This window comes from Ceratosolen solmsi, unplaced genomic scaffold, assembly GCF_000503995.2.
Source record: "Ceratosolen solmsi marchali unplaced genomic scaffold, CerSol_1.0 scaffold1, whole genome shotgun sequence".
In the NCBI taxonomy this organism is placed as follows: Eukaryota; Metazoa; Arthropoda; class Insecta; order Hymenoptera; family Agaonidae; genus Ceratosolen; species Ceratosolen solmsi.
Genome location: NW_011948415.1, coordinates 13,193,865 through 13,209,546, shown reverse-complemented (window position 1 = coordinate 13,209,546; position 15,682 = coordinate 13,193,865). Strand labels below are relative to the sequence as shown.

Genomic DNA, 15,682 nt, shown 5'->3' with positions numbered 1-15,682 from the left:
ATGTAACGTTTTTATAATTATTAATTAGTTAAAATATACTATTAGATTGTGAAATTCATTTAATTTTATGTTATACTAAAAGTTAAATCTCAAATTTTTAATAAATATTCAATTAGGAACGTAATTTTATATTGTGAACAATGAAATTTTACTATTTAATTATATTAACGGTATAAGACTGTTGGCATTCGATATAATGGCCGATATCAAGTAAATATTAACAATTTCTTGCTCTCTCAATATTATGGTAGTCATGTTGGAAGTAAATACGAATGAATGATCTCACTGTGTAATCGAAGAAATACATGCATATTTATAACGGTGCATTTAAAACCATAATATAGTTTACTCATACACTGATAAATTAAAGAAAAACTGAAGACAAATAATGCAAAATCTCTACCACACCCAAAATAAAATATAAAAAGGATATACAGAGGAACACACTCGTACGAGTCCATCATTGCTCATTTACATAGCATTCTTGTATAATTAGGTATTTGATAAAAAGCTTAACATTTTTCTAAATTGAATTCATCGGCTGCCACTCGCACATCCTCTCAAATTGAGTTTTTATTGTCTCTCTCAAAAAAGTTTACTAAAAATCTCTAAAGACAGAGACTGATAATGAATTGTGTCGAGACTTCTAGAAGTAAAGCTATGCCAAAGTTTAGCGTGGAGTTTTCACATAAAAAGAAAAAAAAAAGAAAAATACATAATTCATGCAATTTACGAAAAACTCAAAATATTTTAAAGTATAACATAAGACTATTAGTGGCATTTTAAAGTTTACATTAAAGCAATGAAATTAAATGTTACTTAATCAAATATCCTCATAACAGCAGAATGCCGAAATATAGATAAGTCTATATTATTTATTTACTTCTTTTATTGACGAAAGTCACAATAACCTTTTTCAGATTCAAATTTGTCACTGCTTTACCTCGACAAGTCTGCCTCAATTTCACTGTGCACAAAGTCATTGCGTAACAAAAACACGTATATATATAAATATATATATGTAGGTAAATACCAGTATTATGGCAATAAAAAAATAGTCCTCCCATCCTGTTAGTGTTAATGAACAAGTATAGAAAAAAAATTAAATAAGTAATAAGTAAAAATAATTCTAGGTAAATATACTTGGTACGTGAATTCATTTACTTACTGTCGTTTGGCCCGACTTATCTAAAAATCTGTCGTGTGACAGAAAATCTATATAAAGTCTATATGCATGTATGTAAGTATGCAAGTATGCATGCATGTATGTATGCGTATGCATATATATATATATATATATATGCATACACGCTCACACACACACACACACACACACACATATACATGCAACACAAATATATATATACATATATATATACATATATATATATATATATATATATATGACATATGAATGCTCGTGTGTATGTAATGTATATGTATATAAATTTTTATATGATTGTATGCTTAAATGTAAAATTTTTATACATAGCGTGCGTGAGAATAATAATTACTCTTATAATTATAGATGTATTTGTTATGTTCGTTCTTGTTGCAGATCTTTTCACGAAACGTACCGTGTCATTTAGTTGTTTTTCTATTCTTAGCGATATAAGCAAAAAAAAAAAAAATTAGTGAGGCCAACTTTTACAAATTATAGTATTAAAAACACTGCTTATAATTAATATTAGTATTTATTTCAAAATAAAATTTTCTACATTTGTTTTGTGAATTATTTTTTTATATTTCCAATAGACATTCTACTTACACTTTAGAATTTTTAATGATTCGATAAACTGAATTACAACCAAGTACTTACAAAAAATTGCGTAAGTCAAACTTTCAAAAACTCACATCAATAAATATTTTGTTCTTATAAAATGGTTGTACCAATCCATTAGCCTTAAAATAAATTACTTAACAATAAAGCAGAAAAAAAAAATATATAAATTTTATGAAAACACAAAAACAAACATAAGCAATATATATCCACGGAAATTCAAATAAAAAAAATTTTATTTTCTAATTTTTAACCCCAACCCTTTTCCACATAACGAGTCCTTAAAAATTACTATAAGTTTGCAAGTACATAGTATTCATATCTATGTACACATAAGTATCAGTTATAGGACTATAAACAAACGAATTTCATATCAATCGATTAAAAACGGTCGATTTCATGAAAAATTTGCATCAATTGTCCGAACAAGTATTCAAGAATAAATCAGTTAATAAATAAATAAATAAGACAATTTTTCTTTAATCATAATATGGAACTGTACCGTGCCCAAAAAGCGCTCATTACTACTGTATCACAACACCAGGAATTTCAAGCTACCAGTTAATATAAGAAAGAAAATAAGAGAAAGACAGATAAATATAGGAGACAAAAAAATTATAGCATTAGAACAAATTATAGTTGATATGTTAAGTTGAAAAGGCGAATAATTAATCATAAAATAGATTAAAAAAAATTAATGTAACTTAGATATTACATGAATGATAAATAAAAATACAAATTAAATAAATAAAAAGAAAGAAAAAATTAATTTTAAATAGTCGAACGACCACTAAATTAACTTTAATTTAATAATGCTGTATTAATTTGTATTCATTTAAATAAACATTAAAAAGATATGCGATAAATAGTTATTACATGATAATATATTAATACACAATATAATAATATATATAATAGTAATATAAGCATAAAAAATAATCAATGTATAATAGCAATAGAATGTATTAATGAAGAATGGGAAATTGTTATTTTATTTTTATTACGATTATAATATATGATTTACTTATGTAAATTATGTAGGATAAATGCAGAAACTAATTGATATTAAAATTTGTCGTTTTTAATATATCATTTTTTTATTTTCATTAATATCTGAGCATCTCAAACATAATTTACAATAGCATATATTTAAAAAGATCTCAAATATATTTTACGTTTAACGAATTGCACATGAAGATATCTAAAGTAAAAATATTAACATATTTTACAATAATTGCATATTTTCTTTTATTTGTACGTAAAAGAATGAATTATATTAAATATTTTAACAATAAAAGCTTGTTAACGCATAAAAATTTTCCAAAAAAAATGGAATTGTTTTTAAAATAAAACAGGCCGCTCGACGACAAAATTATTACACTACAAAAAAGACATGATTATATTCAACATATTTGATAATAATAATTTGTAAAGATTACAATGAAAACAAATCTGTTTTTTTTCTTAGTGTAATAATTTATAATAATAAAAAATAATAATCATAATAATAATAATAATAATAATAATAATAATAATAATAATAATAATAATAATCTTGAGATTAGAAAATAACTTAATTATGATGTGCAATCGATAGCTTAGATTTAATAAAAGATAATGGTAATGATAATGATGATGATATCAATAATAATAATAACAATAATAATAACAATAATAATAATAATAATAATAATAATAATAATAATAATAATAAGTATAATATGAGGTATATAATATAATTAGTATAATTATAATATAAATAATATAAATAATAATAGTAGTAATGATTGAAAGTGGTGGTGGTAGTAATAGTAGCAGTAGCAGTATCAGTACTATCAGTAGTAGTTGCAGTAGTAGCAGTAGTAGTTTAGTCATAGTGGTAGTAGTATTAGTAGTAGTAGTAATAATGTCAGTATGAGGAGTAGCTGTATCAACTAGGATGACGATGATTATGATTATGATGGTGATAAAATAATAATATTTATGATATACATAGGCCATTTCACCGCATGCTAGTTGCTAAGGACCAACCTTGTTGTACTTGTCTAAAACACGGGTTTTAGTAACCAGAGACTGGGGGTTCGGTTCGACACTCATCGCAGAGTGACAGGGCACCCTGTAAACGCACCGTTAAAAACGTAAAAACTTTTTCAGAAGACTATAAAATTGTCGATCTTATATATGTTTTCTATTATTTAATGAAAAATTCTATATAAGAATTTTAATAGACATATACTACATCTCTAAGAACTTGTATATGTATAATTACATCTTGACTCTACCGATGCATGGTTTTAAAAACAATTATGCTATCATTTTACAATCTAAGTGATCATCGACGGAAAACATATGACAAAATTATGTAACATAATAAAAAAAAACTCATTTTTTAAAAAGATTTATTATTCAAATTCCATTAAAAAAGAATATATATATGAATTAAAAGTTTAAATTTCAAGTTTTCAAAAATTCAAGCTTTCATCGACAAATGAATAAATAATTTAAAAGAAATTTTATATAAATCACTTTTCCAATATTATTATTTAGAAGATAAACAATTAAAAAAATTAATTAATCATTAGTTTAAACATAATAAAAAAGAACGATTCTTATGAACAGAGTCATCTGTATTCTACTTATCTATTAATTTATATAGATAATATATTATTTATAAACGTTCAATAATAAAAATTATGTATTAATAAGAAACGTTGAAAGTAAGCGAGATAGTTATATAAAGTAATTGTGCACCTTATACGCACTTCTTAACAGAATAGGATAAAGGTTAAGGAGAAAATGTAAAAAAAAAAGCCTATAAGATTTCAGTGAAAAATACGGCCCTATAAAGGTAATCAAACAAACTTTTTCATTAGCTAATTACTTATTAAAAACAAAATCATTTACTTCGATTAGTATTTCTCTCAACTTAATTTCAACTACTATTATGAAGTGCAGAGTCTACGATGTGCCTTTAATGTCTTTTTATATAATTATATACGTCACTCCTTATTCATTGATATTCCTGAGTTTCGGTATCCCTAATATAGAAAGCTTCTAATTGAACATTTAAAAATATTAATTATTCAAGAATTTCAGATAAATATATTAATTGTAAGTTCGTTATTACATCTGTATTTATTTGCAATATAAAGTGATCTGAGGCATAAAAAAATAAGTCTTATTTGTGTTATTTATTGAAATAGATAGAAATACTTGAATTAATGTACATCATTTTAAATATGATATAATTAGATGTTCAATAACTTACTTTTATATCATTGCATGCTTTACAATTCATATGAATTAACTCTTTCACATAAAACAGAATATAAAAGAAAACTTTGTATGTACTAGCTTCTATATATAAATATATATACCTATAATAAGAAAACTTAATCTATATTATAAATTATTATTATTTCTTTATCTTATTTTCTATAATGAATATTTGTAATAGCTTAACGTTAAAGAAATCAAAATAAATGGGCTTATCTCATTGTATTTTTGTTGGATGGCTATTAGTTGAGAGCGGGTGGTGTGTTTAAAAATGGAATTCAAACTGCTTATACAAATTGACAAAAACTAGCCTATCAAGGTCATAAATTGACCTAGCCCAATATAAGTAAATTGTATGATACAAAAAAGAATATTATTTATAACTATGATAAAATTGTTATCTTAAACCTAAGAATAAAAAATATTTTCCATAAGAAATATATATATGCACATATATATACATATGTATACATATATACAGATATACACATATGCATACATGTATATACACATATATGTATACATATTATGTACATATATATATATATATGTGTGTGTGTGTATATATATATATATATATATATATATATATATATACACACACATACACATACTCATGCATATGGACGTAGGCATGTATGTATGTATGTATACATTGATAATGGAGATCGCTTGATTGAATGAGACAAATATGTAGATTTATCGATATATTTATATATGTATGTATGGATAGAAAATAGAGAAAATGTTCGGTAGCAGGGGCACTTAGGATATCGGCGAGAGAAATTAAAAATAGAGAAAGAAAAGAGCGAAAGAAGAATATCCTGGAGACTTACCTGGTGGCAGGCCCATGGGGGGCGGTCGCATCATGTTACCTCCGTGAATGAGCGCTGGCGCCGCAAGTGTCATGGTTGGGCGCATGAGCGGCGCCATAAGCGCAACCGAACTCACGGGCATCGCCGCCGAGACCTGCGGCATTGCCATCACTTGCGGTGGCCTTGGGAAACGCTGCTGCTGCTGTTGCTGCAGGGCATTCAGGGCCGCCTGCTGACGTTGCTGTTGGTCCTGGAAGGCCGCGACCGCGGAGGCAGCTGCTGCCTGTTGCTGCTGCTGTTGTTGCTGTTGCTGTTGCTGCTGTTGTTGCTGCTGCTGCTGCTGCTGCTGCTGATGATGCGCCTGCTGCTGCTGATGATGATGATGCATGGCAGCTGCATGTTGAGCCGCTACCTCTTGTTGAGCCGAGCGAGACTCGTCGGACTGTCGTCGCTGATACTTTGGTAATCTCGCTCGAATTTCCTCCTGCGAATATTACAGAATTACATTTTGAAATAAGCTGTTATCACAATTATCTTACATTATTTATTGTAATTTGAGAGTATATCACATTGACAAGCTTTTAATTATTTGTAAATCGACTACATTAATTAAGTGCTTTTCATACGTACCAAAAACAACAACAAAAAAACATTTTCTTCTAGCATTTAATTTTACTTGACAATTTAAAAGTATCAGTCAATAAATATTTACGAATATGATGGAATTTTGATCTATTTATCGTATTAAATATATTTTGGTAAGTATCAAAGCTCCAATTTAAAGCTTTTCCAAATAATTGATTCTAATTAATATCTTTAGTCACTTTTAAAACCTTCATTTTATACAATATACTTATAATGAATTCTATAATATTCAATGAGTAAACAAATATAGAATTTTAAGATTTATACTCGATACACAATACTCAATAGTCAATTTATAAATGGCACAGTTATGATATAAATATTCTAAAAGATTTTTTTTACAAATAATTTAAAAATCAATCGTTTCATTCTGACTTATCCAAGTAAACTGATTTTCTCCCATTCTGATTTGGAAAAATATTTGAAATTAATCTTCAATTAACTTTTAATAAACCACAATTTAATAATAAAAATGCACTTATAAAATGTTGAAAATCATATTTTCAATGTTAATTTTAACCTAATTATAAGTATATTTTATTTGAATTTGGTCACAATAAAATAACAAATATGTTTACTTTTATCCAAAAACGTATGACAAGATAAGCTTACAACAGTATCCATTAGTAGATGCAATGCAATTGAGAAAAAATTATCATATTATCATAAAATTATATAAATTTTTATATTTAGCATTCATGTTTATTCAATATTTAATTCGTAGAAAATACTTCAGAAATAATAAATTTATGTATTTAAGATTTATTCCAAAAGGCATTAAATTGCTGTAGGTATTGTGAAATCAATATTTGCCTTAAAGTATTGATATAAATAGATATGGCTACCTATGATGCAATTAGTACATGTAAATTAGAATACACTTGATTAAACATGTAAATAGAAAATTGGTTTCACTTTTTTGTAAATTTACTTTGATTGTTTTAATGATAAATTTCATTGTGTAGTATAAAAAAAAAAAAAAAAAATATATATATATATATATATATATATATTTACCAGACTAAGATCTTCTGGAGGATGAATTATTTTACTAGATGCACCAGTCGTTGCAATCATGTTTACTTTTGAATCGTTAGAATTGGTACTAGTTGAGGTTCCATTATCAGAATTTCCATAAGCAGGAAATGTAGGTTTCACAGGTCCTATGGAACCACCTGCTATAGATGTGATGGGCTTGAAATCAGCACCCAAAGGCGCTGAGGCTGCAGTGGAAGCAGCACACGAAACAGCTGTGGCACTAGGAAATAAAGGTCGAGATGGCATAGATGCTCCGCTGACAGGTGGTTGCATTCCAGGAGGTACTCCATGCATTCCTGACATCATACTAAAAGAATGAGTAAATTTGTTTTTATTAATGATATTTTCTTACTAAATACTTTCAATGCTTATTTATCTATTATACTTTTACATTTGTAACTTTTATTTCTTGCTTGCACCATAAAATCTTTCCTTACCATTATTCTTATCAAGTTACATATAAGTTAAATAAGATATAAAACAACTTTATTCGCTTATAAAATTGGAATGCATAAATCAATATAGTCATACATGTATATATATTTCAATTTTTTTTTTTGTTATAAAAAGAAATTAAAATTTTTATAACATTAATCATTTATGTCTGCAATATATATTAGCAGGAAATGAAATGAAATAAACGTTAAAAAGTTATTTGTGTTTAAAATGTCTCTAAAATTTAGATAAAATCTACGATACCCCTTTATTTAAAAAATAAATGTAATAAATGTCTTTAATGTGAAATACAAAATTACCCAGGGCTCATAAATGGTGGTCCTACGTGTCCCATTGATCCCATAACATGATGCATGGATGGTGGAAATTGACCCACGGACATTCCTGGATGTCCAGGTATACCATGCGATATCATGTTAGAGCCACTTATTGATCCAGGCGCTGAACCTAATAAGCCTTCGGTTTTCATCTTCTTTGGTGCTGGCTCATCTTCACCAGAACTGGGAGAGCCAGGTCGACCGCCATTTCTCTGTCGTTCATGTTCCTTCAAATCATTAGCTGGAATTCCTTCCATACCATAAATTTCTATTTCTATATTACTTCGATTTGGGAGTGAATTTGGAACTTTATCTATCGTCTCTTTATGAACCTGGACATAATAGTTTAATAAGAAATTTTAAGTATTAATAACACAATAAAGTATCTATTTATTTATAACTTCACTCACCTGCATACAATGTATGCTCAGACCTGGACCTGTATAAAGTTTTTTATGACATATATGACATTTAAAATGTTTTGCCTTTTGATGTTGTATTAAAATCTTTTCATCTTCGAATTCTCTGTTACAATACCTATATTATATATCATTAAGGAAATATTTGGTAATTACAAATTCTGTTAATGAATGCATAAAGAATGTGAATCAACTTGTATCTAAATATTTAAATTTACTCTTTCCACATATTATAATTTCTCCAAAATATCAAAATACAATAGATATAATTATATAAAAGAAATTATAATTAAATATTCAATTTATAATATTATCTAATTAGTGTACAAATATACATGCGTGTTCTTGCTTGTGTGCGTATGGGCATGCGTGTGTATGCCTATGTATTTATAATTATATGCCGACACACATGCACATACAAACTTAAATACATATATACATACATACATACATATACATACATACATATATATAATATATTAACCTTGTGATTAATTTAAATTTCTATCAAATATACTTTTAGCATATATTCTTCATAGATAATAATGTTAAAGGTTATCTTTCATCATTTATGATTTACAAAACATAAATATCATATATTATCTAATATAAAGATTTTTATGATTAATACAGAAAATAAAAATGGCTTGTATAATTACATTTGCATTTAATAAATCTAATAAATATATTACAAAACATTTTTATTATATGAATAATCAATAAAATTTGATGTTGAAAGAAATAAAATAAAATTTATTCTATTATTATTTCATTTATAAAGGCTGTTTATCTTAATGTCATTATATGGATTAAATAATCATGAATAAAAAATTGAAATACATAAAAAATTATTGTCAATTTTTTTATATAGCCTTCTTGAATTATGATTTAACTCCTATTTAAAATATAATTTTCTAAATTTTTTTTAGTGCTAATGTATTCAGGTAATACATAAACTTTATATTTTGTTCACTTTGAATCAAAATAAGATCTTTTATATTAGGAATTTTGTATTAGGATTGATAATTTTAAACCACATAAGAAATTAAATTTACATATATATTTATATTTATTTATATTTATTTATATATAATTTATAATACTACTTTATAAGAGATTTTAAATAAGTTTCATATGCAGTATATTGGAGATTAAACGGAATATCACAGTTATTTTTAACGTGTTATGCTTATAATTGTTCCACAATATATTTTCAATTCTCCTAATTGCCATTACAGAATTAGAAGCGAGTGAATACGAAATAGCTCTCTTAAATCTTTATAAGCTTCTTTTTATCCCAATTTTGAACTGGCAAACTAGATTCCAAAGCTGAGTGACCGTAAACTACTTTTTTTTTCTTTTCTTTTTTTCATTAAATTTTAAAAGCAAACTTTTATATATAAAATGAGAAATGCTATTATTTACACATCGCGAGTGGCAAACGACTAAAAGTGTAACCCGAATCCCTACCTCCGTACAGAACTAAAAATAAATAAAAAAACACAACGTCCGCATCCTCCTTTGGAAAAAGCACCCTCGCGCGCTTAAATAGACAAAATCGATTTTCCAGACATTCTTTGGACGTGTGTGTCGAGTCGTTGTTTGCGATCGCGCGAGCGGCACTGCAACTTTTTCAAAACCTTATGTATATGGCAATAAAGCAACGACAACGGCGTCAATATTACATCGCGCCGATCGTAAATGACAATGCGATGTGGAACAAACAGAGCAACGTACAAAACGAGATCACACATCGACCAAGAAACTATGCACGCGCATAAAATATGACATGCGCTTGTACGCATGGCTCCTTTACCGTTACGTAAAATTATTAAGTTTCGGAAGCACCGAGACTTCCTCCGTCGCTGCCCTATTATCACAAATTCTTTTGTTTGAAAAGGATACCAGCACCAAGGTTTTGACTGCTTCTTCTTCTTCCGTCCCATACTGAAACTGCGTGGTACGATGAAACGTTGACGGCCTTGTAATAATCGAATTTCCTATCTCCGTAATGCTCGGTACTCGGATACGCTGACGAAATTACTATCTTCGATAGTTAATGCACTATCGAAGTTGACGAACGCCTTATTGACTTTTCGCAGCCGCGAACGACGACTACCAGGAGAAGTCGCACCGAATTACTGAGCCAAAAGCCTCCACCACCTCGTCCTCCTCCTCCTCCTCCACCTCCTCCTCCTCCTCCTCCTCCTACTCCTACACCACCTCCACCACCTTCGCGATCGCCGCCGCCGCCCACCATCGCCATCGCCGCCGCCGCCGTCGCCGCCGCCGTCGCCGTCGCCGTCGCCGTCGCCGTCACTACCGTCACCACTACCGCCACCACCACCGCCTCCTCCACCTCCTCGAGCACGACGAAAAAGACACTCCAACGTGCTATGGAGTGTAGACTGCCACAACCACCGAATATCAGTATGGGAATTGCCACTACACTACGCTCATTGCTCGGGTCTTAGCCTCAGCACCGTACACTCAGGTCGCCAATATAGATTTGCTCACACGTACGAGGCGAATTTTGTCGTGTATCAGTTACGCGTTTATCGAATTGGGCGCGATGGGAGAGGAAGAGAGATTGACGACGGTTGACCGACGCGAGTTGAGGGGCAAGAGAGAAAAACAGCCTGAAAGCCGCAACGATGCAATGGTTTGTATTAGGATGCCCAAGTTCACTCGACGCTCACTGTGGCGCCACTATTTCACCTTGGCGTCTCTTGTGCTTAAATTTTCGTGACGAAAGCTCCCTCGGAAATTAATTAATTGCATACCAAACGTGCCTTACCACGGCCAAAATTGCTTCCATTGTATCGCTTCGATTTGTCAATCAGAATGATTTATTTATAAACTACGATTTATATCTCATAAGATTATCTTATATATATATATATATATATATATATATATACAATTATGTACGTATCTTATATGGGTAAATGAAAGAGAGAGATGGTGAATAATGGCGTCCAAGCAACTTCCGTTATGTGTTGTACGCTTGCGCATCAATGAGTAAAAACGTAATAAACAGTCTAAAAGATATATAAAAGAAGCGGTAGCAGAATTGAAAATATGATTTCTTATTTTATTCTTATTAGATGATACATGACTGAAATCGTGTTTACCAATTGTTTTTTTTATCTTGTATCATTGATTGGTAATTAAATTGATTAGTTTCTTTCATTAAAGTCAGAAGCATTTGAAAAAAGATGTTAGTACGTCACATTTATTTATGCAGTATTCAAATGATTTAAACATTTGGGTAAAATAAATTAATGCATGAATTATGGTTTTATCGTATCATTTAGCTTTACTTCCATTTCGAGACAAAGGTTTATATAGCCAATGTACAAGTACTTTATAAATCATGAAGGATTGAAATAAATAAGTTCACTATGCATTATGATCGAATCATTACATTCGTTTTACACACATTCGTTCTACAAAATTCGTAATGGAAAATTATAAAAAAACAATTTATTACTTAAAAGCATCAGGAATTTGTGCTATTGTTGTCAGGTAATTTTATACATTTGTTCAATGAATTATCATGTACAATAAATATTATAGGTTAGAATGTTATTGAAAATACATATAAACCAGAATTGCATGAAAATTATTTATTACAACAATAATAATGATTGTGTTATCTTATTTTTTATTAAAAGTGGATGTTGGATTTTGTATCAAATAAGGCAAACGTCAATATTACTTAACTCTATTATTTCACCAAAAGTTCTTGAATTAAATCATGCAAGAGCACAATATATCTATATAAATAATCCTAAATTTGAGAGTAAAGTATTCATACATTTTAGTATTGTTAAATCTAATATCCGTATTATAAGATATGAACATTTTTCAGATATTTTTATGTCCAATCATGCAAATGATTTCAATTTTACTAGCGATGAAGACCCAATACGATTATCTTTTATTAGTAAGTGGTGGAAAACATGGAACAACAATTTAGCTTTTCGTTTATTTCAAGTTGCTTATACAGGAAGTAAAATGGAAAGAATCAAAGCCATACATTCACTTAGTACTATGAAAGATTTAAAGGGTAATTTAAAATTATAATTTGTAATTATTAGAGAAATATTTCGTTGAAGTGTAATGGAGATTAAATATCGTAGATTGGCAATATGGTCAGATATCTCAGATGTTAGATGCAAGAACTGCCGTCGCTTTAGCACGATCACCTGGGATTGATTTACGATTTTTTTTAAAACCACCATATTTCAATCAACAATTGCAAATTCATGCAAGTTAATTCTATTTACTATTTAGTTAAAACTATTGGAACAATATTGTTTATAATGACACTTTAATTATCTATATAGGAAATTGTTGAAAAAGTTCATAGCCTATTAATAAAACTAAATACTCGTTGTGAAGGAATTCATCCATGTCTTTTGAACTTTATAAATAAGAAATTTCAAAATTATCTACACGTAAGTAATCAATTATAATTAATATTGATTTGAAGCTTTTTTAAAAACAATGAACAGTTGTAAAACTTTAATAGGATTCCACAATTATGGAACCCGATATAAGCAATGATGGATTGTCATCACTTATCAAATGGGATATAAATTTTTTACAAAATTGCTTAGAAGCCATTCTGCATCATTCTTCTTTAAACAATCACAGCAATGGTATACATATCTTTAAATTATCTTTTCTTTTCAAATTTTTTTTTTTTTTTTTTTTTTTTTTTTTTTTGATACTTAAAATGATATTACGTAAAATATTTATTCTGTTTAGATATAGTTGATGTCGGAGGGCTACAAATTTTAATGAATATTTATAAGCTTCTGGGGGATAATATCGATATATGTGCATTAATAGCTAAAATACTTTCAAATATATCATTGAATCCAGAATATTTAGAAGACATCTTTAGATCTGGTAATTTAAATAAATATTGTTACGATATTTTTCACATATAGTAATATTGAATGTATGAGAATATAATTTGTTAATAAATGTTGATCTGAAGGATGGATAAGGATTTTGACATCATGGTCCTATCATCAAGATATTCGAATTTCAACTTTAGCAAGTTGTGCACTTGCGAATTTAGATACTGATGACATCGAGCACGAAACGTATCCTCAAAAAATTTATCTTCTTCATCCATTACATAGGGTTTCGTCTAAAAGGGATTTAGATGTTATTTTTATACATGGATTACTTGGTGGTGTATTTGTGACATGGAGACAGCGTGATCTAGATAAATCAACTCACGTACCTGGTATGTTTTTCAATCTATATTTCTTAATATAATTGCACAAAATGTTTAATTTAAATTGTAACTTATTTCATTTACAGATATAAAAAATAATTACAATACATTGAGTTTATCGGAAATGGTCGATACTCATCCTTCAGAGTTTTTAAAAGATTTAGCCCGAGATTCGGAGATTCGCGAATGGCAACGTATCGGTCAGGATTTCGATGTCGTATTGCATGATTGTCCAATAAACGTTGACTCTAAAAATATCGTTGATTCATTTTTTTGTAAAGGGTAATCACGATTTACCTTTTTAATATTTTTTTCTCCTAATTCTGTATTAAAACAAAATATTTATTTATCTTATTTCTACATAAAGACGCTCAAATTTTTAAATATTAAAATCAAAACGTTAATTAACATAATCATAACAATTTATTTATAATAGTTCTGATAAATGTATGCAACAAAGTGAGATGGATTATAAGATTCGAACACAATGTTGGCCAAAAGATTGGTTACCTCGAGACGTGCCAAATTTACGAATATTAGGAATTAATTATAGAACTAATTTATCCATGTGGGCTTCTTTGTGCCCAATTACAGGTGATAGGTAATATATGAAATTAATTACAGTAACGATGTAACTGTAAATACGAACGATATTGTATATTTTCTAGAAGTACAATAAAAGATCGAAGCGATGAATTTACCGAAAAACTTGTAACGGCTGGGGTAGGGAAGCGCTCGATAATTTGGGTTTGTCACTCAATGGGTGGACTTCTTGTAAAAAAAATGCTTGTTGAAGGTAAGGCAACTGTTAAATTGTATGAATTTCATTATGTAATTAATAATTAAATATAAAATAATAATATCGCTTATTCTTTTTAGAGTGGAAAAATGGAGATAAAAACAATCTACTTCGTAATTCGAAAGGAATTATATTTTACAGTACACCACATCGGGGTTCTCGCGTTGCGGCTTTAAATCAAACAACACAATTATTGGTTTGGCCATCCGCAGAAGTTCAGGAATTACGAGAACGTAAATATTTCCCTCAATTCTAATAGGAATATCTTCTTAATTATTTAATTAAATAATTTTTATTACTAGAGTCTCCACAGCTATTACAGCTGCACGAGGATTTTTTAAAAATGCTTAAAGAGTATAATATTGAAGTAATTAGTTTTGGAGAAACAAAGCCAACTCGTGTCACTGCATTAAAAGTACCTCTGAGATTTGTAAATTCTGATTCAGCAGGTAAAACAATGTTAGTCGATAGATAATTTTAGTGCTAAGATATTAAATAAATTTTATTTCAGATCCAAATATTGGTGAATTTTTTGAAATTCCACAAGATCATTTGTCTATATGTAAACCTGCCAACAGGTGAAAATTTTGTTTTCAATATTTTCAAACAATCCGTAATAATTAATTACCTAATTACATTATTAATATTTCAGGCAGTCCTTTTTGTACCAAAAAGTACTTGCTTTAATTAAGCGCCATACTCAGTCTAACCACGAAAACAGATATTTTTGGAAGCTACTTTTTTCGTTCTAAACATATTTAGTCAATACTAACAATAACTTATACAGTATGTGTATATAACTATTGAACATGAATGTATAATTTATAATACAGAGCAATTAAGATTGAATAAATAATATTTTTGTTATGAAGATAATATT

At 28.5% G+C, this 15,682-nt stretch overlaps 2 protein-coding genes across 4 annotated transcripts in view; one reads left to right on the top strand and one right to left on the bottom strand.

Moving 5' to 3' along the window:
• The window catches only part of BuGZ (Bub3 interacting GLEBS and Zinc finger domain protein), a 12,694-nt gene extending 1,771 nt beyond the window's left edge, over positions 1-10,923 (bottom strand). Inside the window, exons 1-6 of one of the 2 annotated variants that reach the window (XR_913121.1) lie at positions 10,652-10,923; positions 8,738-8,864; positions 8,310-8,659; positions 7,534-7,861; positions 5,893-6,355; positions 3,812-3,896 (exon numbers count right to left, since the gene is read on the bottom strand). Coding sequence is in view for 1 of the 2 variants with exons in the window: in XM_011508066.1 (XP_011506368.1) it covers positions 5,893-6,355; positions 7,534-7,861; positions 8,310-8,659; positions 8,738-8,864; positions 10,652-10,692 (1,309 nt within the window). In the remaining variant the exon portion in view is untranslated. The remainder of the gene's footprint in view (positions 1-3,811; positions 3,897-5,892; positions 6,356-7,533; positions 7,862-8,309; positions 8,660-8,737; positions 8,865-10,651) is intronic. The other variant, XM_011508066.1, reaches the window with a different exon arrangement.
• Positions 10,924-11,081: 158 nt separating this feature from the next.
• On the top strand, positions 11,082-15,672 carry LOC105368909 (protein SERAC1). 2 transcript variants are annotated; one of them, XM_011508065.1, is made up of 14 exons: positions 11,082-11,408; positions 12,424-12,551; positions 12,621-12,818; positions 12,892-13,019; positions 13,099-13,209; positions 13,284-13,413; positions 13,523-13,666; positions 13,758-14,012; positions 14,090-14,285; positions 14,440-14,604; positions 14,672-14,799; positions 14,883-15,035; positions 15,105-15,251; positions 15,314-15,672. In XM_011508065.1, exons 1-14 carry the CDS (start codon positions 11,401-11,403, stop codon positions 15,382-15,384), a joined length of 1,962 nt encoding a protein of 653 aa, XP_011506367.1. In that variant the 5' UTR covers positions 11,082-11,400; the 3' UTR covers positions 15,385-15,672. The 2 variants fall into 2 exon arrangements, with proteins under 2 accessions (XP_011506367.1, XP_011506366.1); XM_011508064.1 differs by lacking the exon at positions 11,082-11,408 and adding an exon at positions 12,205-12,274.
• The last annotated feature ends 10 nt before the right edge of the window (positions 15,673-15,682 follow it).

Bases quoted from the DNA above. Each gene is read 5' to 3' on its own strand.
- LOC105368909 (XM_011508064.1), top strand. From the start codon at position 12,210: ATGGAAAATTATAAAAAAACAATTTATTACTTAAAAGCATCAGGAATT. The intron at 14,013-14,089 runs GTATGTTTTTCA...TTTCATTTACAG, and splicing joins TAAATCAACTCACGTACCTG to ATATAAAAAATAATTACAAT. The intron at 15,036-15,104 runs GTAAATATTTCC...TTTTATTACTAG, and splicing joins AGTTCAGGAATTACGAGAAC to AGTCTCCACAGCTATTACAG.